The following is a 25028-nucleotide window of genomic DNA, read 5'->3' as shown; positions in this document are numbered from 1 at the left end:
CAACTAAGCCTGTGTGCCACAGCTACTGAGCCTATGCTCTAGAGCCCATGAGCCACGACTGCTGAAGCCCACGTGCCCTGAAGCCCAGGCTCCCCAACAGGAGAAACCACTGCAATGAGAAGCCTGCACACTGCAATGAAGATCCAACAGGGCCAAATGAATAAATCATTTTAAACAGAAAAAGAAATCCCATAGAGGTAAGAGATTGCCGAGGGGGGATGTAAATACACAAGAAGCAAAAAAATGCTGGATATGGGTTTTGGGGTTGGGGGGTATTTATTTTTGGGCTGCTGAGGGTCTTAGTTGCAGCACACAGGATCTTTGAGCTTCGTTGCAGCATATGGGACCTAGTTTCCCGACCAGGGATCAAACCCAGACTCCCTGCATTGAGAGCACAGGGTCTTAGCCACTAGATCACCAGGGCTCATGCAAAACCCCATGCATGAGTTTTTGATTCAGGATGAGATGCAAGGAAGTGGAAGAATTTTCACAGCAATGGGAAGATGGGAAACTCTGCCTCGCCCTGAAGCCCCTCCCCAGGAGGCAAAGACACATGTGGCTAGGAGATCGTGGACGAGTGACCTGGGGTGACACAGAAAATGTCGGTCCTCAGCCAGTCCCTCTCCCCACAGCTTCCACGCCCAGGGGAGAAAACAGGAGCAGCAGAGGAAAACTTCCCAGGTAAGGAAGATGAGAGGAGAGCTGCAGATACATACTGACTGTGGTCATTTTTATATGAGTCTTTCTTCAAACACCCTCTTTGGGGAAAAAAAAAAAGGGTGTCTAACACAGACCACACAAGTGTGACATTCGAAAGAAGACAGAACCAGAAATCTGGGCCTGGGTCTACTTAAATCCTTTAAATCTGTAAAATGAGGGCTGTGGAGACCAACTAAGGGAGCTCCATGAGCTTTTCAAATGATAATGTTTTAGGCGTTGGAGTGTCCCACTCTGAAGAGTTAAGGAAGTGGTAGCAAGCAGGAGGTGGCAGAAACCAGGGTCAGATGCCAATCCTCTGCCACACAAACTCCTCTGCATACCTGGAAACCCTGACACCAAGGGGACCAAGCATTATCTGCCCCAACAGAAGGGATGCGAGACTGTGACCAGAGGAGAACCAGCGAATTTCCAGAAGTGTCAGGCTACACACTGGAGGCTGAGTTCCCAGATTCAGGCTCTCAGCCATCAACACCTGAGAAAGAGCAGTCTGAAGCTGCCGCCTCCAGTTCTCAAACAACCCCATGTTTCCGGCTGGGGCTGGGACAGTGGCAAACCTGCAAACCCGGTAGCAACAGGAGGAAAGTGGCCGAAGAGGGAGGTCAGAGGGGCGCAATTCAGTTCTCTGTGATGATGACAAGTCTAGAAATGACGGTGGAAAACCAAGAATGCACCGGGTCGCAGTTTCACTGGGGCATTTTCAGGGCCAGACTGTACTCCTGGTTTTGGTAAACATTTCCCGACAAAACCGAGTGTTCTCACCGTATAAATACTCTTCAACACTAATAACAGCCTATAGGACCAATAAGGGCTTCCCTGATAGCTCAGACAGTAAAGAATCTGCCAGAAATGCAGGAGACCCAGGTTCAATCCCTGGGTGGGGAAGATCCCCTGGAGGAGGAAATGGCAAAACAATCCAGTATTCTTGCCTGGAGAATTCCATGGACAGAAGAGCTTGGTGGACTACAGTCCATAGGGTCGCAAAGAGTCTGAGAGACTAACACATGAGGCCAATATCTGTAAAGATGCCAGGTTGTCTGCAAATGAGCTGGTAATACCTCGGAGAGTTTCACAAAAATGAGACGCGGAGCAGTGGAGCTCGGGCAAAGAAGATGGAGAGCGGCTTCTTTAAAGACGGTGGGAGGGAGGATGCAAACAGCTCACACGGTCAAGCCTTTTAAAATGGAACGCACGTTTGCCTCAAGTCTGCTGAATAGCTGCAGCCCTGCCCGGTGCCCTTCGTAGAAGAATAGCTGTGGACGTTTGCGGAGTCCCTGAGGGCTGATGCCTGAGGCTTTAGCGCCATCCAGTGGGAGCAGAGGGTATGGCGGCTGTCGACAGCTTCAGCCTGAAGGGAGAGGCGGAGATGAGACTCGGTCTGTTTTTCATCTGACAGTGATAGATGAGGCGAAGGTGGCTGAGCTTCATTTCATTACCACCCGTTTAGTTCCTGGGAGATGCCGTCTTGGGTCCCAGCCATCAATCAATTGGCATCATTCAAGGACCAGGCTGGGCTCAATTTGCCCATTCTATTTCAGCCCAGGTGGCGATGGAGACCTAGAGGAAGGGCTCTGAAACCCTCTTCTCCAGTCACACACTGATTCTCACATGTCCAAACCTCCAGCCCCTGGGGTGGCCCTATTAATAAAAGAGTTTAATTATGTGCAGAACACAGAGACCTGAAGTCAGATTAGCCTCTGGAAGGGAGGGTGGGGGTGGCAACAATTGCTGCCTGAATGGGGAACATTCTTCCACCACCCGCAAGAAAAAGAACTCAGAGACAGGATGGTCTACTGGTCCAAACTATCCCTTGGAAGAGAAAGCAGTCTCTAGCGACAAGTGCCATATTCATGCCCTCTTGTGTTTCTGAAGAGATTGACTTAAGGATGACCCCTGAGGGGCTACAAAGGCCTGGCACATGTTTTCCTTAAAAAGAAAGCAAATCCGGAGTGTTTGGTGGCTTCACCCTCACTCAGCTCCCTTTGCTGGATTGACAGGCCACAAACTCAGAAGAAAAGAGTGGAGGAGGACTCCCCTGGTAGTCGGTCCAGTGGTTAAGACTCCGAGCTCCCACTGCAGGGGCCACAGATTCCAACCCTGGTCAGGGAAGTCCCACATGCCTCAAAGTACAGCCAAAAAGGAAAAAAGCTAAATAAGTAAAAATTTTTGAAAAGAGGGAAGGAAATACATATATTTCTTGAGTACCCACACTGTGACAGATAATATACATGAAATTATATTGTTTTCTCCTCACAACAAACCTCACTGCGTTATGGCCTCTTTGGGAAGACTAGAATAATCTAGAAGGGTCCAAACCATCATTTGTGATTCCCCTTTTCTTTCGTTTTCCTTTGGGTGGGGAGGTTGGCTATTTCATCCTATTATGATCAGAAAAAACACCTGTTATGATTTCAGTTTTCTAAAATTTGTTAATACTAGTTTTGTGGTGTAAGATGTGATCCATCCCAGAAAATGGTCTATGCATACTTAAGAAGAATGTGTATTCTGCTGTTTTGGGGTAGAGTATTTTACAGATAGATATTACATATATATACACATGCATATTATATATATATTAATATATATTTGGCCACACTGTGAGGCAAGTGGAGAAGGCAATGGCACCCCACTCCAGTACTCTTGCCTGGAAAACCCCATGGAAGGAGGAGCCTGGTGGGCTGCAGTCCCTGGGGTCGATAGGAATTGGACACAACTGAGCAACTTCACTTTCCCTTTTCACTTTCATGCATTGGAGAAGGAAATGGCAACCCACTCCAGTGTTCTTGCCTGGAGAATCCCAGGGATGGGGGAGCCTGGTGGGCTGCCGTCCATGGGGTCGCACAGAGTCGCACACGACTGAAGCGACTTAGCAGCAGCAGCAGTGAGGCAAGTGAGAGCAGTAGCCTGCCAGGTTCCTCTGTCCATGGGATTCTCCAGGCAAAAATAGTGAAGTTGGCAGCCATTCCCTTCTCCAGGAGATCTTTCCAATCCAGGGATTGAACCCAGGTCTCCTGCACTGCAGGCAGATCTTTATCAACTGAGCCACCAGGGAAGCCCTACATGTACATATATATTATATATGTGTGTGTGTGTGTGTGTGTGTGTGTGTGTGTATTGAAGCTGGCGCTAGTGGTAAAGAATCTGCCTGCCAATGCAGGAGACATAAGAGATGCTGGTTCAATCCCTGGGTCAGGAAGATCAGGAGAAGGAAATGGCAACTCACCCCAGTATTCTTGCCTGGGAAATCCCATGGACAGAGGAGCCTGGCAGGCTACAGTCTATGGGGTCACAAAGAGTCAGACATGACTAAGCAACTAACACACACACACACATTATATATATTACATATATATATTAATATATATTTGGCCATACTGTGGGGCAAGTGGTAAGTGTGGAGTCCTAACGACTGGACTGCCAGAGTGAAGTGAAAGTCACTCAGTCACGTCCGACTCTTTGAGACCCCACGGACTATAACGTGCATTGAATTCTCCTGGTCAGAATAGTGGCACAGGTAGCCCTTCCCTTCTCCAGGGCATCTTCCCAATCCAGGGATTGCACCCAGGTCCTCCACATTGCAGGAGGATTCTTTACCAGCTGAGCCACAAGGGAACACCAGAGAAGTCCCTGTAACTCCGCTTTCCAATACAAAACTAGGCTGACGTTAGTGCAAAGTCATGTGAGAAGCAATCAGCTAAATCTCTTTGAAATGTCCATTTCCCTAATTCAGCGCGTCATTAATTCCCTCCAACCTCACCACACCTCTCCCCACACTGGGTTTTCTTCGTGATGAGCAGCAGAGCATCAGGCTCTTGGGTGGTAAATCCTTAACTCAGCAATCAATCTTATAAATGTCATTCAGTTTTTCTTTCTTCTTCTTTACCCAAAAGCAGTTTTATACTGCCCTACCCAACAAAGCTGTTTCTGGGATTAAGCAAATGAGAGATTATGAACTAATTCTATTAAATTAGAGATCTGGACTTAACCCCTCCTACAATTAAACCTCAAATGAAATGTGACACTGGCTTTGAGGTCTCCTCCTGGTCTGAGCCTGGCTGCCAAATTCCATTCTGAAGTTGCCACTCCTCTGTTTACTTGGAGCAAAACCTCAGACTCTTGACCCTTCACAGCTCCCCCTTACCTTTGTCACTCACCCCTAAAACTGGGCAACACACACTTGTAGACACAAGGAGGAGGAGAGACACGTGGAGAAAGTTCAAGTCCACACCCAGTGGGACCGAACTTTGAACTTCAGATCCCACATAAGGACAAATGTCAGGCGCCTACCCCTCACATGGCTGTGGCCACACTTTTATTGCATCTGGAGGGAAGAATAGCGAATAACTTATTTTACAAGAAACAACCCCCTGCCCGTGTGTGGACAATACCCACTTCCACAATGCAGAGGGTGAACACAGGGTACGTCTATTTACAGAGGCTGGGGAGCAAGGGGATGGGAACTCAGAGCAAAACAGCACACGGTCTCCTGGCAAAGAGAATTCGGGCTTGTACACCCTGGCGCAGTCTGGAGGGATGGCCCCTGGTGAGGCACAGCAGGGAGGTAAGTCTGAGAACCAATAGCACGTCTGGGAGAGCTGGCACTGGGGACCCTGGTTAGGCGGCATCACAGAGGTGCGAAAATTTCAGGTGACTTTTAAGCCTGTCCCAGCCGGGCAAGAAAGGAGGTACCGGTAAGTTGGCTTCCAGTGTAGATGTGGGTAGGGTGGGCTGAGAGATGGTCCTTTGCTGTTTTTGCTCAGATGTGCAACTCTGCTCTGAGCCAAGCGATTGGCACAAAGCCAGCCCAGAGTCAGAAGAACTGGCTTTGGAGGTTGAACAGGTCAGCGTGTGGGTCAGATGACCAGAGCCTCAGTCACGTGTAAAATGGCAGGGATGGTAAGAGTTGCCCTGAGTTGCCCGAGACTCCCACTCAAGAGAAGTAGCCTTGGGATGGGACCAAGGAACCACCACAGTGCTGCTGAGAACTGTGGTCCCTGCAGCCCCATCAATCCCAGGACAGAGGATGTGGGAGGAGAGGTCTTCCTCTGATGCTCCTGGGAAGACTCAGGATTCAGCCTTCATCTCGTGGACTCCCTGCTGGTTCTGCTGACCTGCTTCCTTCATCTCACCCATTGGGTCATGTTAACTGACATCTTTCCTTCCTTCGTAGTCACTGTAAGGGCTAACCCGAGTCTGGACCCGAGGAATGGAGAAATCCTTTGCGGAATCCCGATTCTGAAAAGGAAGCATTTCATCTTGTTCAACTCACTGCACTTCCCAGCCATTTCCACAGCACCTCTTGCTCCAACCCGGGCAGGATTCTAACACTCCTCCCCTTTCTTCTCAGCCCCCTCCTGCTCTGTGCTTGGGTCTCCTGTCCTAACCTCATGAGGCAGATTACAGGAAAAGTAGACCCGTCATCCTTTCTAGGTGACATCCAGAGGCCATCAGAGTGGCAATATCATCTATTCCCTAAGGACAGATGCTCCTGGGGTGCTAACACTGCCGACGAGAAAGGGGAAAGGGCTGCTTTACCTGTAGCTGGAAATGGGTGGAGTATGGCGCATAGAGCGTGCTCCCCGTCTCTTCAGTACCTGAAACAGACAGAGAGGAGTGGGTAAACGTCAGGGTCCCCTCCTTTGTGCCCCAATCTGTGCTCACCCCAGGCGAGTCATGTATAAACCATGATGCATATCCATTTAATTCTCTGTCTCCCTGGGAGACGATCAGGGGTTTGGTTTGGTTTGGTTGTCTGTTTTTAAAGAGCTCTCTTACTCTCTTTTTAATTCTTTTAGTATTGATTTATTCATTTGGCTCCACCAGGTCTTAGTTGCAGTACCTGGGATCTTAGTTCCCTGATGAGGGATTGAACCTGGGCCCCCTGCATTGGGGGTGCAGAGTCTTAACCATCAGACCACCAAGGAAATCCTCAATGGTCAATTTTGTGCCAGAGGAAACTGTCCTCAAGCCTAGGACCAGGCACAGAGTCAGCCCAAAATTGGTTAAATAAATGAACAACTAGCCGTGTATAATCACTAGGGAAATGCCTTCAGAAACACCCTCCAGGAGGATATATGCACACCCATGGCTGATTCATGTTGATGTTTGACCAAAAACAACAAAATTCTGTAAAGCAATTATCCTTCAATTTAAAAATAAATTAGTTTTAAAAAAAAACCTCCAGAGGCTCTTTGTCCTAGGCCACTTCAAAAGCACATTTGAAGCTAGCGTTTTCAGACGCAGATCTGACCAGAGGTGTGTCTAGAGGGAATCTTACTGAGGATTTACCCACTTCTTTACCTGCCCAACAAGGAAGGGTGGAAATTCCATGATTTTCTTTGTGAAGGTATAGAGTCTATGAGCAATCATTTTCTATTATTTGGGAGAAATCAGAGGGATTTTTTTTTTTTTCATGGACAAGTGGCATAGAGGATCCAACCAGGGATTGAACCTGTGCTGCCTACCGTGAAGGTCAACCACTGGTCCACCAGGGAAGTCCTAAATCAGAGGGATTTAAACTCAGGAACAGACCAGTAAACACACACATTCATCACAGAAACTATTTACAGAATTCCCTTCCAGTGCAGTGGTTAGGGCTCCACACTTTCACTGCCGTGGCCCATGTTCGACCCATGGTTGGGGAACTAAGATCCCCCAAGCTGTCCATGCATGCTTGAGTGCATGCTCAGTCATGTCCAACTCTTCACAGGGCAGAGAAATACATAAATACAATGCAATTTAAAGCAATCCATTTATTTCCCACCAAATTTACCTCTTCAATTTACTCAACAAATACCTAAGTATGTGAGATATTCTGGAAAATAGGATTAATCAGAATGATTCCTGCCCTAAGGCTGACACTGGAGAGTCCGGAATATCTGACAGCTAATAACAGCTAATAACAGCTAATATCTGACAGCAAATAACTCCAAGATGAGACAGACTCTGATAACAGCATCTCAAAGGTCTAGAGCTAGATGGGTGGAGAAAAGACAGAGCAGGACTGGGGAATAGGGACGCTGGAAAAGGGAGAGAATAAGAAGGGACATGTTCTCTTTGAGTAAAGAGAATAAGGAGGGACAGACACTCTTCGAGCCCAGACAGGCAGACAGGAAAGTGCAGGACACTTGGTTTGTTCGAGCTGAGAGCACAGATCTGGGGATTGCGGGTTCCCGGCTGTAAACAGCCTCACCGGCAGTGTGTGCTCAGTCGCTCAGTCATGTCTGACTCTTTGTGACCCTGGAGACTGTAGCCCGCCAGGCTCCTCGAACCCGCATCTCTTATGTCTCCTGCATTGCCAGGCAGATCCTTTACCACTGAGCCTCCTGGGAAGCCCACCAAGGATTTGGTAAAAGCAGTGGATACTGGGGAGCCAGTGAGGCATGGAGGCCAGAAAAGGGGTGGGCAGAAGAGTATTTTAGGGAGAGGGAGCTGTCAGTGATCCACGGAGTGAAGGGAAAGGATTAAAGGAAGGAAGGCCAGTTAAGGACCCATAACATGGATTCAGGCATGAGGTGATAGACTGAAGCATAGGGAATGGACAGGAGGAGATGGGTGGGAAAATATCCCCTCTGCCCTGCCCGCTGGCTCTCCCCCTCCCTTCAGACTTCCCGGGGCACAGGAGAGGGACCAGGACTACAGAGATAATACCAGCAGGTTGTGTACCATAGGCTCCAAGGGCAGAGAAATTCATTAGCTGGGGCTACAAACCTGGCCTTGGAGGACCCTCCCTCCTATTCCCAACCCCCACCCCTTCCCTGATTAGGCCCAGAGACTGATATAAACTCAAGAGACCAATGCACAGAGGCATATGCTGCTGCGTCACTTCAGTTGTGTCCGACTCTGTGTGACCCCATAGATGGCAGCCCACCAGGCTCCCCCTTCCCTGGGATTCTCCAGGCAAGAACACTGGAGTGGGTTGCCATTTCCTTCTCCAATGCATGAAACTGAAAAGTGAAAGTGGAGTCGCTCGGTCGTATCCGACTCCTAGCGACCCCATGGACTACAGCCCACCAGACCCCTCCATCCATGGGGTTTTCCAGGCAAGAGTACTGGAGTGGGTTGCCATTGCCTTCTCCACAGAGGCGTATGAGTAAAGGCATTCCTGGCTATTGGTGTAGTCTGGCTGCTCACCATTCCAGACAAGAGCAAAATTCCCTCCTGCAGGCCAGAGATAGACAAGAAAATGTAGCTCTTCAGGCTACATCAAAATCCTCAGTAGCTTTATGGAGATTCCTGCTGGTTTATGATAAAAGAGTTTTCTCCCCGCTTTGTGCTCTGTGGTCACTGCATGGCTGGGCTTGGTGCACTCAAATCTACAAAAGCGGGGGTTTCCCTGGTGGCTCAGTGGTAAAGAATCTGCCTGCCAACGCAGGAGATGTGGGTTCCACCCCTGATCTGGGAAGATCCCATATGCCTGGGAGCAACTAAGCCCGTGTGCCACAACTATTGAGTCAACGCGCATGGGAGCCTGGAAGCCACGACTGCTGAGTCCCCGTGTTGCAACTTCTGAAGCCCAAGTGCCCTAGAGCCCGTTCTCTGCCACAAAAGAAGCCCCTGCAATGACAAGGCCTTGCACTCAACTGGAGAGTAGCCACCACTGGCCAAAACTAGAGAAAATGCCCTTGCAGCAATGAAGACCCAGCACAGCCAAAAGTTAAATAAATATATATTTTTTAAAATCCACAAAGTCTCCACATTTCTACAAAAGTTGCCCAGTTGTCTTTTATAAAGGACACCATCATCTCACCCACTTGTCTCTGGGAATTTCTCTAAACATTCCTTGTCCATTCCTTTGCTCCATCTTGTTTTGATTCAGAGAAACCTACATGGTATTGGACAGAAAGTACTAGATAGGGACTTCTTGGTGGTCCAGTAGTTAAGACTTCACCTTCTAATGCAGGGGGTACACGGGTTCAATCCCTGGTTGGTGAGCTAAGATCCCACATGCCTCGCAGGCAAAAAGCCAAAGCATAAAGCAGAAGCAATATTGTAATAAATTCAGTAAAGATTGTAAAAATGGTCTGTGCCTGTGTGCTCAGTCGTGCCTGAACCTTTGTGACCCCAGGGACTGTAGCCCGCCAGGCTCCTCTGTCCATGGGATTTCCCAGGCAAGAATACTGGAGTGGGTTGCCATTTCCTTCTCCAGGGGATCTTCCTGACCTAGGGGTTGAACCCACATTTCCTGGATTCTTTACCACTGAGCCACCAGGGAAACTTAAAAATGACCTACATCAAAACCAGAAAAAAATACTAATGACTCCTGAGGCCAGCTGCTAGTTCTATTTATCTCTAACCAGCTGGATGATTTTAAGCAAGACCTGAGTTTTGGAGAACTTGTGTTTTATCAGGAGCATGTCCTGCATGTTCCCTACAGTAATAATATCTTATGATTTTATTTTATTTTACCCATTTTTCCCACAAAGGATTCTGCACCCAACCAGGTTCTGTACCTTGAATGATCCCCTCTTGAGAGTAAGCTCTGTTCACCACGCCATAGCTCTGCTTCATGAACTGAGGCTGACAGAAAGCGTCCTCCACAGGGTAATCCATGGGGTTCTGTTGCCTCGTGAGCAGCTGAAACTCGGGTGCAATGTAAGCCAACAGGAAAACCCAGCCATTGGCCACCAAGGCTGAACTGAGGATGGTGTCGTCCCACTGGGGGCTGAGGGTAGGGACCAAGAGCAGGGTGATCCACGCCACCCAGATGGCAATGGAGAGGATCGTGGTGAGGTAGATATGGGCCCCGTGTCTCTTCCAGGCAGTAAAGGATCCCTGGAAGCTGAAAGAGGCCGTGAGGAAGGTCAGCGCCATGAGGAAGAGGACGTAGATGAGCAGCATGACGAAGTCCTCGTTGCGCCGTGGGGGAGAAAGCTCAGAGAAGATGTTGACGTTGGTCCTGTTCATGGTGAGGACCACGTACTCGATGGCAATGATGTCCTGCACCAGACTGAAGCCCAGGGCCAGGCCCAGCATCACCAGCATGGACAGCGGCTGCCTCCCTCGCACCAGCTTCGTCAGGTTGAAGGCGTGAACCAGCAGGCAGGAGAAGCAGAGGGCGAAGAGGACGCCGAAGAGGAAGAACCGCGTGGGCCCTGTGCCGCCGTCGAGTGTGATGATGAAGGCGAAGGTGAGGCCGAAGATCCCCAGCACACCCAGGAGGAAGAGGAACTGCGTGGGGAGCAGTTTGCGCTTATTGGAGTCCTGCACCTTGCAAATGAGGACCAGCAGGGCGATCATGAAGGCCACCGAGGCTACAGCCCCCACGCCAGCCAATGCCTCTAAGACAATGCCCCAGGCTGCCTTCTTATCACAGAGTCTGTAGTACCTGGAGTCCAGGTCTGAGCGGCAACCAGCAGGGGCTACTGTGGACATTCTGGTCCTGCAAGAAAGCAAAGTTGGGCTGGGGGTGAATCTCTCCCATAAACTCAGGCACAGAGGACCAGAAACAATTCAGAAACAATTTTGTATATCTGCTGCTGCTGCTGCTAAGTCACTTCAGTCGTGTCCGACTCTGTGCGACCCCATAAACGGCAGCCCACCAGGCTCCCCCGTCCCTGGGATTCTCCAAGGCAAGAACACTGGAGTGGGTTGCCATTTCCTTCTCCAATGCATGAAAGTGAAAAGTGAAAGTGAAGTCGCTCGGTCGTGTCCGACCTTCAGCGACCCCATGGACTGTAGCCCACCAGGCTCCTCCGTCCATGGGATTTTCCAGGGAAGAGTGCTGGAGTGGGGTGCCATTGCCTTTTCTAGTCAGGTTTTTTTGGAGAAGGAAGTGGCAGGTGAAGTGAAAGTTGCTCAGTTGTGTCCAACTCTTTGCAACCCCATGGACTATACAGTCCATGGAATTCTCCAGGCCAGAATACTGGAGGAGGTAGCCTTTCCCTTTGCCAATCCAGGGATCGAACCCAGGTGTCCCACAATGCAGGTGGATTCTTTACCAGCTGAGCTATTAGGGAAGCTCAAGGACATGGCAACCCAATCCAGTATTCTTGCCTGGAGAATCTCATGGACAGAGGAACCTGGTGGGCTACAGTCCATCGAGTGGCAAAGAGTTGGACATGACTGAAGCTACTTAGCACAGGCAGTCAGGGTTTTACCCCTGAATTTACAACGTTAGATCAAGCTACTAGCTGTTCTCCACCTCTCATGGCAAATTCTAAAGGCTGATGAAGGGAAGGGACTCCTCATACCTCCCTCCCCGCAATTTAACTATATTCATATTTTCCCTGAAGCCAGGAAACCCAAAACTTTGAATGGAGTATTTGAGCCACATCTCAAGAAATAACGTCACAAAGAACTTGCCGGGGTTCCTGATATTTTTGACTAGTGCTTTCTTAGGAACTGGTGAACATGGAATTATCTAACCATAAAGTTAATACTTTGTGAATTCCTTGTCGGTTCAGTGGTTAGGACTCCGCACTCTCACTGGCAGGGCCCGAGTTCGATCCCTGGTCAGAGAACTAAAATCCCACAAGCCTTTGAATCATATTAACAGTCTCCAGTTTTTTTCTACCTCAGGCCCAGCCACAGATGTTATCTGTAAGCCTCTGAATCTCTCTCAGACAAGAGAATCATAGGTATTATCTGAGTTATCTGAACCATAGATTTCTCTGCAGAGTGTCAGCCTTCCCCTCTTAGCCACTGAGCCCTCATCTTGAGCTCTGCTGCCACACATCATTTTCCCTCCCTAATTAACATTTGTAAGGATGGCACTGCTGATCCCAAAAGAAATGGAACCAGTCTTGCCTGTCATAGGGTTGGCCATGCTGCATGGCCATGCGGGATCTTAGTTCCCCAACCAGGGATTGAACCCATGCCCTCAGCAGTGAAAGTGTGGGGTTCTAACCACTGGACCACCAGGAAGGTCCCCATAGTGAACTCTTAATAAGCTACTCGTAAGGAGGGACATCCTGGATGACACATCCTGGAATAACATCCTGGAAAACAGGAGGTGATCCAACAGAAAATGTTACCAATAGCTAATGCTCCTTTTTGGGCTTCCTTGGTGGCTCAGATGGTTAAAAAACAAAAACAAAAACAATACCCTGCCTGCAATGCAGGAGACCCAGGTTCAATCCCTGGGTCAGGAGAATTCCCCTGGAAAAGGGAATGGCAACTCACTTCAGTATTCTTGCCTGGAAAACCCCATGGACAGAGGAGCCTAATAGCTTCTCAACAGATCTATAATTTTTTTTTTCTGAATTATTTAACTGTTTTTAAGTTTCTATGACACAATAGAAAGCTTTTGTTTTGTTGTATGCTGTTTATTTTTTTTATTTTATTTTTTGTCTTTTTGCTATGTTGCAGGGGTGCTATGTGAGATCTTAATTCCCTGATTAGGGGTGGACCCCATGTCCCCTGCATTAGAAGCACAGAGTCTTAACCACTGAGCCCCAGGGAAGTCCCTCTAAGCTTCACTTTGTAACCCGGCCATTCATTCAACCAGCACCACTGTGTGTCCGTCATTCTTCCAGATGATCAACTGGTAAAGGGGAAACACACATCAGACATGTTTCTTCTATAGTAGAAAAAACAGATCTAACCTGCCACTGCTGCATAGCCTTCCCATGGACTCCCCTGGCCAGGGGTCTGTCACCTGGATTCCAACCCAGGGATATAACACCCTGGTCATCCCAACCGCATGCAGGGCACAGAGCAAAGAATGGGTTATGTTCTACCTCCGCAAGGCAGTACAGAATGAGATGCAAAAGGACAAAGAAAGGCAGATGAGCTTCAGATACAGGCAACCCCTGAAATACAAGGCCCCCCAAAGTCTGATATGGGTGGTACAGGACGGGGAGAGGGACAGGCCCCCCTGTCCATGCTGAGGATGCAGAAGAGGAAGGGCCTGGTCTAGTTCAAGGGCAGCATCCGCAGGGGAAGGGACCAGGCTCCACTTTCTCCTCCCTTAGCACCTCCTCGCCTCACTCCTCTCAGATTAATCATAAGGGCGGTTGCCGGCTGGAAAGGTATTTCTCCCACCCTCTGTGCCCCTCCCTGGCACTGCTCCTTCCCCACCCCTCAGGGCAGTGCTGTTGGCTGACAAGTCATTGTTCTCATAACTATCTGATAATTGTAAAGGACTCTGAACCAGTTTACTCTGAACCCTCAATCTTGAGAGACTGATGAGGTTTTCCACTAAGGGAACATTGTGGTGCTGCACAGAGGGGTGGTCAAGCAGAGACACCCGCCCCCCGCCCCCCTCACTTCTGTGCAGCTGCACAGGGAGGGTTTGTGTACTGGGGCCTCCTGGCACCCACAGACCAGGATCCAACACTGTGAGCACGCAAGGTGGGGGTCCCCGAGGAAAGAGAACCAGGTATGACTTTCGTAACATAGAGAAAACATTTTTAACCTAAACCATTTTGCGATCTATGCCTGGCCATAAGACTTGCCCTTGAATAGGTCTCAGCAATTAACGATTTTTTTTTTTTGGCTATACCTCTCATCATCTGAGATCTTAACTCCCCAACCAAGGATCAAACTCATGCCCCCTGCATTGGGAACAAGGAGTCTTAACCACTGTACCATCAGGGAAGGCCCCACTAGGTTTTTTAGCCAGATCTCAAGCATCATTCTCTACATAGCTGCTTCAGCATACATTTGTAAAGGACAAAACTCCTTTTTAAGTTAATCGAACTTTAGAAATTAACAATGACTCTTTCATATCAAATGGATATCCAATTAAGGTTCATGGTTCTCAATTCTCTCAAATTAAGAATATTTGAAAACCTTTTCAAATGAAAACTTCTTGGTAATTTTTTTTTATCTGAGTGACTAATTTTTTGAAACTATCCTTCCTATTTCACCTCTCACTCCTCCGCCACCCTTTCCCCAACATGACAGCGATTGCACAACGGGTCTGAAATGTCCCTAGCAGTTTACATTTTCTCAGAGGGAAATAAAACTGAACAAATTCACTCACAGCAGATCTGCACTGAGAAGGCACTGGGTCACACAGGGAATGGCCCAGATGAGCCGCCAGGATCGGGGCTGGGGAAAGGGACAGGGTTCTGAGGAGCTGACGTCCTTTAGAAAGCAGGGTTTGAGGAAGAAAAGAGCAGTACCACCATTTGAGAATAGAAACCTCCAGGAGCTAAAGCAACAGCCTCGGAGAAGAACCTGAGGGCTGGAGCAGAAAGAAAAATGAGACTAGAGGTTATGCAGTCATCATTCGTACCCAGAGTCAAGGGCAGAGAGACCTATGGGACTTCCCTGGTGGTCCAGTGGTTAGGACTCCATGCTGTCACTGCTGTGGCCCAGGTTCAATCCCTGGTCAGGGAACTGAAGTCTTGCAAGCTTTGCAGCACAGTCAAAAAAAAAGGAAGGGTGGGCAGAGAGACCTAGAGTCCGACCAAGAAAGCAGGTGCTCTACAAAGGCCAAAGGAGGACAAAAAGAGACAATTTACTCTTGGACCTGCTCTGAAGAGGAGGGAAGGTCTCCTAACTCATTCTCACAATGGGTCAAGCATGGTTGTATACAACTCACTTGTCTAAGTCTTGCAATCACTTTTATTTTTATTTATTTATTTGGCTGTGCCAGGTCTTAGTTGGGGCACACAGAATCTTTTAGGTGTGGTATGTGGGATCTAGTTCGCTGACCCGGGTTGAACCCGGGCCCCCTGCTTTTCGAGCATGGTGTCTTAGTCACTGGCCCACCAGGGGAGTCCCAGGCTTAGGCTCTCAGGGTCACTCTCTTTGAGGCTGGGGGACGAGCCATCGCCTGTACATCCTCAGCCCCTGCCTACCTCTCCAGCCTCATGGCTGACCATGCCTTCCTCATCATCCCCATACGTGTGCTTCTCATTGTCCTCCCAACAAGCCCCACTATCTCGCTTCAAATCTGCCACCCCATCTGCATGGGACGTTCTCCCTGACATCCCTCACCTTAGAGGTCCCCTCTTCCAGGATGTTTCCCTGGATGCCCTAGTCTGATGAGAGATTGCTGTTGTTGTTTACTCACTAAGTCATGTCCGACTCTCTGCAACCCCATAGACTGTAGCCTGCCAGGCTCCTCTGTCCACGGAATTCTCCAGGCAAGAATAGTGGAGTGGGTTGCCATTTCCTACTCCTGGGGATCTTGCTGACCCAGGGATTGTGTCTCCTGCATTAGCAGGCAGATTCTTTACAGCTGAGCCACCGCGGAAGCCCCCTGATGAGAGATACATCCCCTAAATTCCCAGAGAGCCTCCACATCGCCTGCATTTATCACAAAATCCTGTAGTGCCTCTTGGTGAGTCTTTGTCTTCTAAATTCAAAGCGTCCTTAAAGCAGGGATTGAGCTGTTAAAATTCTTTCCCTGACCACTAGCCTCGTGCCTGACTCAGTGAAGGTGAAAGTCGCTCAGTCGTGTTTGACTCTTTTTAACCCAAGGGACTATATGGTCCATGGAATTCTCCAGGCCAGAATATTGCAGTGGGTACCCTTTCCCTTCTCCAGGGGATCTTCCCAACCCAAGGCTCAAACCACATTGCAGGTGGATTCTTTACCAGCTGAGCCACAAGGGAAGCCCAAGAATACTGGAGTGGGTAGCCGTTTCCTTCTCCAGCGCATCTTCCTGACCCAGGAATAGAACCAGGGTCTCCAGCATTGCAGGTGGATTCTTTACCAGCAGAGCCACCAGGGAAGGGCAAGCACCTAACCAGGATGGATGAGTGAGTGTGTGGATAGAAGTAGAATCTGATGGGGAGCAGGGCTACTCTTGAGACAGTGGGCTGGGGTGGGATTCCTCATAAGCCTCCATTGCGTTCGTCCCCAGCTCTAACTCCCTCTCACCCATCCTCCTTAGGTGGGTCTGAAGTAGGAGTCTGGCCACAGCTGGGCTACTAAGTGATTCCAGGGGCCTCCGGGTAGCTTGGATCCTGAGTAAGCAGATCTAAGCAGAGGTTTTACTGGAATCCAGTCATTCGCTCCCACCCAATTCTCTGATGACTAAACCCTGCACTATGGAGGGAGATGGTGAGGTTTCAGCATAGCCCCAGACACGAGCAAGGACCTTGAGTCATAAGGGTGAGACCCCCTTCACTTATTACAGCAGCTGAGCCAACCACGCCCATCTAGTAATCCACCAACACCCATAGCCAAGACCCCGACAGCCCTTGGTGCTGGCTTAAACCCTTTTCAGATGAGTCAGTGCATGACCGAAAGGTTAAAAAAACGAAAGACGGAGGAAAGAGAAAGGGAAAAGAAAAAGAACCAAAGCATGGGTTGCGGGGGGGGGATACGAGAGGGAAGCAGGGAGGGAAGGAGTCACTGGGCTCTATTCCAAGGCCTCTGACTCCGATCTTTAGGACAGAGGGGTTTCAGCTGCCTCTCTCTGTGGACACCATCTCCTGGAGCCTCCATTCTCTCCTCTGTGAAAGGCAGCTGGGTGCTGAACTAGGCATTCTGAGCCCATGTCCAGCTTTGTAGACAATTCCCAAGTCTCTTTCTCCCATCCCCTCATCCTGCTTCCTGCCCCATCTCCTGTCATTAAAAGAATCTCTGCCCCAAACTACTAACGAAACTCCAGACCAGGGCTGGAGGTGAGGTTGAAGGGTCTGAGTACCGGCTCAGGACACCAGGGAAACACTCGCCTGTCAGACAGAGCTGCAGAGTCACTGGAGCAGGACTGACCCTAGAGTGGCCCTGACCGACACAGGCGTTGACGGGGATGCAAGGTCAAATGCCAGCATGTGAAGGGTCTCTCAGGTGCTCCTTTCCAACCTCTGAGACTCCTCTCTTCCCAGAGAGGTGGGGAGGGTGTCTGGAGTTACTTACATCCAGACTTAGTAGGTTGCCTAGCTGGCTGTATGCGACCCTCCCCAGATTATCTGAGCAGGAATTACCCATGGCCCTGAATTTTGCCCAGAGCTGATCTTACATTCCTCCTTATATAAGATTTATCTCATTCTATCATCTAAAAAGAAGAAGACATCAGGTGGTGAAGACTCTGCCTGCAATGCGGGAGACTCGGGTTTGATCCCTGCGTTAGGAAGATCCCTTGGAGGAGGAAATGGCAACCCACTCCAGTATTCTTGCCTGGAGAATTCCATGGACAGAGGAGCCTGGCAGGCTACAGTCCACAGGGTCACAAAGAGTCGGACACGACTGAAGCGACTTGGCACAGCACATACAGGGGCTTCCCGGGTGTTGCTAGTGGTAAAGAACTCACCTGCCAAAGCAGGAAACTTAAGAGATGCAGGTTCATTCCCTGGGTCAGGACCACCTGGGAGGCCCCTATGTATATATATATACGGTCCCTGGGTCAGGAAGATCCCCTGGAGGAGGAAATGGCAGCCCATTCCAGTATTCTTGCCTGGAGAATCCCATGGACAGAGAAGCCTGGCGGGCTACAGCCCATGGGGTAAAAACTGAAGTAACTTAGCACGCATATATATAACAGATTCCATTTTCTGTACCCCTGAAACGAACACAACATTGTAAATCAACTATACTCCAGTAAAAACAGCAAAAAAAAATTTTTTTTCAATAAAAAGAAGAGGATAATAATGACCTCTTAGGATAACTGCCTGGGGAATGATAAAAAATAACTCAAATGTTTGTTAAGTCAAGTCAAGTCTTCACAACATCCCAGCCTGGCAAATTGGCAATTTTCTAGCATTTTAATTTTCTCTCTATTCTGGAATTGCCACAGTCCATCAGTAGTAATAACAATAGTCACAATATAAATATGAATAATACAAATGACAACTACTGTCACATGTGGAGACCCCTTAAGAGCCAGACTCGATGCAGAGAGTTTATATGTTTCCATGTGTATCCACTCATTAACATGGTTTTACATCTATTTTATCATTTAATATTCCTACAGCCCATTTTGTAGGTGATAAGACTGATTCTTAGAGAGATGAATTTACATATTCAGTGTAACAAAGGAAGATTATCCCTTTATGAATAGTCTTAATTAGAATTTAATCTTTTGTTTCATCCCTAAATCACTATTATGCTCCCTGAAGCTTTTCTCCCTGACTCCAGCCTCTATCTATTTTCTCATTTTTATTTTTTTCATTGACGTGTAGTTAACGTTGTGTTAGTTTCAGGGGTACAGCAGAGTGATTCAGTTATGCATATTTATATTCTTTTTCATATTCTTTTCCATTATGGTTTATTACAGGATATTAAATACAGTACCCTATGCTACACAATAGGACCATCTTGTTTATCCACTCTCTATATAATAATTTGCATCTGCTAACCCCAAACTCCCAGTTCATCCCTACCCCAGCCCCACTTCCCTTTTGGCAACCACAAGTCTGTTTAAGCCTCTCTCTATTTAAACAACATCTGAGAAGGCTCCAAAGTAAGCAACTCTGTAATTGGTCAATCTTCCTGTCAATCAACACTTAAGCGTGTACTTTGTGTCAGGCGCCGTGTTAAGTATACAAATCACTCGGACCCTCAGACCCAGAGTGTGGCCGCTGCCCCAGGACGACCAACAGAGTCACACTGACACACAAATAAGGGTTGTAGAGTGTTTGGGGAATCTTGAGGGCACACGGAAAAGAGTGAAACCCCACTCTCCCTAATGGGGTTTGTTTTTTAAAAAAAAGGCTGTAGAGAGGAAACCAGGGAGATGAGGCCTGAGAGATGGGCAAGGAATGGTAGGAGATTCTTAGGAAGGCAGAATCAATGGAGCTTCGAAATACAGGCTTGTGGGAAGAGATGCCCAGTTTAGATCTGTTGAATCTAAGATGAATTGGAGGGATTTCCCTGGAGGTCCAGTGGTTAAGACTCAGCTCCTGCTGCAGAAGGCACGGATTCCATTCCTCGATCCCTGGTCAGGGAGGCATCATTTAATCCTCACAACAGCCCTGTTACTACGGCCCCACTTTTCATTTTATTGGAGTCTACTAGATGTACAGTGTTGCATTAGCTTCAGGTGTACAGTAAAGTGACTCAGTTATACATGTATTCATTCTTTTTTAGACTCTTTTCTCATATGGGTTAACACAGAGTACTGAGGAGAGTTCCCCTGTGCTCTACAGTAGGTCTTTGTTGGTTATCTTCTGACTCATATATAGTAGTGTGGGTGTGTTCATGCCAGATTATGCCCCCTTTCTACATGCAGAAAACAGAGGTACAGAGGCATTAAATAACTTGCCCAAGATCACTGACTTTTAGAAACCAGGCTCCTAGAAGTTCCCTGGTGGCCCAGTGGTTAGTATTCTGGGTTTTCACTGCCATGGCCCGGGTTCAATCCCTGGTTAGGGAATTCAGATCCCACAAGCCATACAGTGCAACCAAAAAAATAAATAAAAGCCAGGCTCCACGACACCGGGTTCTGCTGACCTCCCTGTGCTCAGACATGTGAGTCTGAGGCTCAGGAGATGTTTGGGCTGTGAGCACAAGTGAAGGGTCACGGAGGGGTCACAGCAGGCACTGGAAGGCTGTGGATACCAGATCATACAGAGAGCATGTATGGCAGCGAGAGGGCCGAGGACAAAACCCTGGAACACCGTCTCAACCAAGCAGGAATCAGCAGAGGTTGTTCAAAAGAGATTGCCAGCGTTAGTACAAGAAATAAGCCCAGCTGGTCTCCCAGGAGCCAAAGAGCAGCTTCCCAGAGTGGTTGATGGAGTAAGATGCTCCAAGGACAGCAAAGAAGAGAAGACCTGAAAATGGACTTTTGGATTTAGGAGTTTAAAAACAAAAAAGGATCTGCCAGGGGGCTTCCCTAGTGATACAGTGGTTAGGATTCCCCCTCCCAATGCAGGGGGTGCAGGTTCAACTCCTGGTCGGGAAGCTAAGATCCCACATGCCTCTCGGCCAAAAAACTGAAACATAAAACCGAAGCAATATTTTAATAAAGTCAATAAAGACTTCAAAAATGGTCCACATCAAAAACATCTTAAAAAAAAAAAAAGCATATCATCTCCTTTTTGTCTATTAAAACAGATTCAGCCTCAATTTGAGCTTCGAGGCTTTTCTCCAACTAGTCCTCCCACCTACTTTTTCCAGCCTTCCTAACTCCCATCTCCACATCTATGAAAAACTTCCAAGAGCATTTTCTCTCTGGAAGGGAACTGGGGCTCATCTAAGACCTTCTCTAACAAAGTGGCTCTTTGCCTCACCACATCATTATTCTCCTTGCCAGAGAGACCCTTCTCCCCCTAATCACAATTCATGTACCATGTTTCTTAGAAATTTGCCTCCAAACTTACCTCTACCTTGAGGGTTTTTTAGTTATCAGTCCCATCTCATTCTAAATCTGTGATCTCATTGTAGTTATTAACTATTTTTCAGCACTCAAGTCTTTCCATAAATATGTCATATATTACAGCGGTCTCCAATCTTTTTGGCATCAGGGACTGGTTTCTCAGAAGACAATTTTTCCATGGACCAATGTGCTGTTGGGGGGTGGTTTCAGGATGATTCAAGTTCATTACATTTATTATACACTTTATTTCTATTACTATTACATCAGTTCTACCTCAGATGATCAGGCATTAGATGCCAGAGGTTGGGGCCCCCTGATACAGTATACATTAATATCAGTGCTAACTCACCTATCAGATAGCAAACTTTTAAGGAAATAGAGCAAATCTTCTATTCGTTGGCATTCCCCTCACTATGTACTCTGCACAGTGGTTGTTGAGCAAATGATTTGCAGAGTGTGAATAAAACTCAAAGCAAGTTATTCATTAGTAAGTGTGAGTAATGGAAAGGAAAGATTTGGGGAGCTGCATATGTGGTGCTAATCTGTGTGTTTTAGTCCAGGCTGAGTTCTAAGATGAGGGTGGAGTCCCAGGGAAGTTTCTCTGTACCAGGTGCAGGATTAGCTGTAAATGGAAAGTATCTACAACAAAATGTCCAGGATCCCCTCTTCCCGGTAAGCCATCTGGATTCTGATGACGTAAACGTGATGCATCGTCGCAACAGCATGTGAACAACATCTGAGTAACATCACTGAGTTGAGTTTCTGAGTAGTAACTAGGAGAAAATAAATCATCATTCCCACATAGGCAGAGTCAAACAAGCACTGAGTTGGCCAGAAAGTTCATTTGGGTTTTTCATAAGATCTTACAGAAAAGCCTGAATGAACTTTTTTGGCCAACCCAAAATAAGAACAGTGTTCATCCCAATTTCTTCACTTTTTGGAGGTATTATCATATTCTTCTATTCTAAACAATGCATGTGAACTTCAGAGAAATTACTGAAATGTAAAATAAAATATAGGCAATCACTTTTTTTGATTTAAGATTTTGAGTGAAACTACTAAATCTCTTATGCCCAGAATTTAAGGATGTGAAAAGCATCGAGAAAATAGGTGGATAAGATGAAGTCCTCTTCTGGTATACCACCTCAAAGACACCTTATTTCAACTGTTTTATTTCCACATATAAAGGTGATATATTTATGGTCTGAAACTTATCTCTCCTTACAAACCTGTATTTCTAAACCCTGAGAATGGTACTACCATACACTCAGTGTATCTAAAAATACAGTATAGATTATCTAATGTGGGAGAAGATGGAGAGAGCAGACTATGCGGCCAAAATTAGATGACAATAGCAAGCAACTATTATTACAATAAATGTAAATGGAAAGTTTTTTATTTTGAAAAGACTAAATCAAACCATATTATACCTATAAGAAACCCATGTAAAACAACAAGATTCAGAAAAGTGGAAAGGAAAGGAAAAATAAGTGCAAAAAAAGCAACAACAACAGATAGGTTTATTTAGCAAGTATTATGTATCAGGTACAAAGTTAATAGCTTGTTCAAGGTAAGAAAAATGAGAATTGAGTTATTATCATCACACAAAGTTTAGTTAAGACAAAAAGCTATTATGCTGACCTAAAAACTTTTTTATAATAATTAAGAATGTTCCACATTGAAGATATAACCATCATAAATTTGTATGCAGTGAATAATATACCACCAAAATATATAACACAAACGCTGCCAGGAATACAAAAAGAAATCAAAAGAAATTGATTACAGTTACAGGAGACTTTAACACTTCTTTATCACTCCTCAGCAAATGAAATAGAAAAAATTAATAGCAATAAGGTAAATTTTTTAAGTATTCTATGGATACTTTAATCAAAACATGCTCTATCTTTATATTTCATTAGATCTCTATGATTAATAATATAATTCAGATCCTCTATATCTGTGATCAGCAAATATTTTCTGTAAAGGGCCAAACAGTAAGTAGTTTAGGCTTTGCAGTCCTTTTGTTTGTAGCCGAAAAGCAGCCATAGATGATACATAGACAAAATGAGCATGGCTGAGTTCCAATAAAACTTTATTTACAAAAACAGGCTGCGGGATGTTTTTGGCCAGGAATCTGATTTACCAACTTCTCTATATGATTTCTTCTATTGAAGTGGTCATGAAACATTTACAAAACAGCATATTTTAGACCACAAAAATAATAATAACAATAAAGTCTAAAATAAGAAATGCACAGACCATATATTTTGACAAGGAAATCAACATAGGAATATAAGCAGGAACTAACACACCAAGCTACTCAGAAAATTCGAAGACTCCTCAAGCAAAATAATTCTTCCATTCTTTGTTTTTAAGGGCCCTATTATACCAACACGTCATTTCCTGCCCATTTCCTCAGCTCAATCTGTAGATTTTTAAAAAACAATGAACCTGAAGACAAACCCCCAGAATGAGAATGAGAATAAAACCATAGTCAAAATTCTTCTTCACGCCCTGTTACCTTCAATTCTCACTAAGGAGTAGAATACAAAAAAGGATACTCCAAAGAGGATGCTCAAAGAGACGTATAGAGATAGAGAGGGGCTCTTGGCCCTGGCCCTGGGAGGGAGCTGAGGACCCTAAGACCCCTTCGGAGGAAACCCTTAGGAGGTCCAGCTCAGCCTTTTCACAGCTACAAGCCGGCAGAGCTGGGATGAGAAGTCAGGCTTCCTAGCTCAAGGCTAAGGGGCACTTCCCAGAATGTTAGCTCGTTCTGAGTTCCACTCATTCCTATGTGCCCTTGAAGTACCAATCTACCTCTCCACACCTCGAGGAGCCTGTCTCCCAGATGACACCGCTGTTGACCTTCCCAGTACCAGCACACAGACCAGAGGACAGAGCTGTGACCCCCCATCCTCGCCCCTCCCAGGGGCCACAAGTAACTCAAGTATTCCCTTCAGGAATGAGTCCACAGCCCTGGCTGATTCAATCAAACCCTTCAGCAGGTGTGGCATGTTCAAACATCAGCCTGGAAACAACTCAGGAATGGAAAGTCCTACAAATTCCTTGAACCTGAGCTGGCTTTCCAAAACTTCCTTCCACCCCGGGAGGTTTAAGGGACCATATCCGACAGCTGGGGGGTCATTGCTGAGTCCCATCTGGTTGGTGCCTGAAGGTGGGCTGTTACTGGATACTCAAATGGACGTTCAACCCAGGAGTCCAGAGTAACTCAAGGGACAGCAGATGGGAGAATGCTGCAGAGTTGATGGCCACGCTCATGTCACGAGAAGAGGTGGCTTCTAGAATCTACTTCGCAAAATTCAGAAGGGCACACTTGTGAAAGGACAAAATAAATGGACATTTCTCAGTATCTGGGTAAACTAGCAGGGGTCACCATCTCCTTCCTGCCCACCCAGCCAGTTCCCTGCCATTCCTCTAAGATCTTCCTCCCTCTTTTCTCTTTCCCTAGACTGAGCCCAGAACTTGTCACCTGCCGGGCCAGGATTCCACCTATTCAGTTTGTTCAGTGTATCTGAGCAGAAACTATTTATCCTGATTATCTTTTTGCTCTCTGCCTGTTAGTCTGGGAACTTCAAGGGGGGGGCGGGAATCTGAGTTGAATTAAACTACAGGAATTCCTTTCCTGGGATTTTTTTTTTTCCCCTCCGACCCAGCTGCAGTTCATTATCGGGGTTTCTCTCCTCTTGCATCCTCAGCTTTCTAACCCCTGCCTCCCCACTACTCCGCAAACCCCACCCCCGAGGATTTCAATCACCGAACCCAGCGCGCTCTGCCTCAGTGCGCCTCACTTACCCCGATGCCTCGGCTTCGGCGCGTGAACTTGGCGCTGCTTCGCGCGCGCGGAGGGAGAACTGTAGCCCCTATAGGTTCTGGGAGAGCCCGTGGGCAGGGATCGCGCCCTCGCGGCGCCGAGCAGTTATAAAGGCGGCAGAGGGAGGAGGGAGTGAGCAGAGGGACAAGGGGCGGGAGAGGGTCAGGGGGAGAGGACACGCCTATTCCAGTTCCACGGCACTGCGCGCTGTTATGAAAATAAAGTCCCCGGGCCAGAGCATGAGCCAAAAGCCGCCTGACGTCAGCGCCACAGTCACCCTTGGAATGGGTGGTGGCGGCGGTGGGGGGGTGGTGG

General features: G+C 47.3%; 1 protein-coding gene, 1 non-coding gene and 1 pseudogene across 2 annotated transcripts; 1 reads left to right on the top strand and 2 right to left on the bottom strand.

Moving 5' to 3' along the window:
- Positions 1 to 5858, bottom strand: part of LOC105002237 — a 23045-nt pseudogene extending 17187 nt beyond the window's left edge.
- GPRC5A (G protein-coupled receptor, class C, group 5, member A) lies at positions 5013 to 24836 on the bottom strand. The gene is made up of 4 exons (XM_010858703.1): positions 24695 to 24836; positions 10170 to 11098; positions 6253 to 6311; positions 5013 to 5952 (listed from the first exon to the last, which is right to left on the bottom strand). Exons 2-4 carry the CDS (start codon positions 11089 to 11091, stop codon positions 5860 to 5862), a joined length of 1074 nt encoding a protein of 357 aa, XP_010857005.1. The 5' UTR covers positions 11092 to 11098; positions 24695 to 24836; the 3' UTR covers positions 5013 to 5859.
- On the top strand, positions 14932 to 15003 carry TRNAD-GUC. The gene has a single exon. It is a non-coding gene; the product is annotated as a tRNA-Asp (tRNA).
- Positions 24837 to 25028: the final 192 nt, after the last annotated feature.

This window comes from Bison bison, unplaced genomic scaffold (genome assembly GCF_000754665.1).
Source record: "Bison bison bison isolate TAMUID 2011002044 unplaced genomic scaffold, Bison_UMD1.0 scf7180017864390, whole genome shotgun sequence".
Taxonomy (NCBI): domain Eukaryota; kingdom Metazoa; phylum Chordata; class Mammalia; order Artiodactyla; family Bovidae; genus Bison; species Bison bison.
The sequence above is the reverse complement of the archived record's forward strand: the minus strand, read 5'-3'. Positions and strand labels throughout refer to the sequence as shown.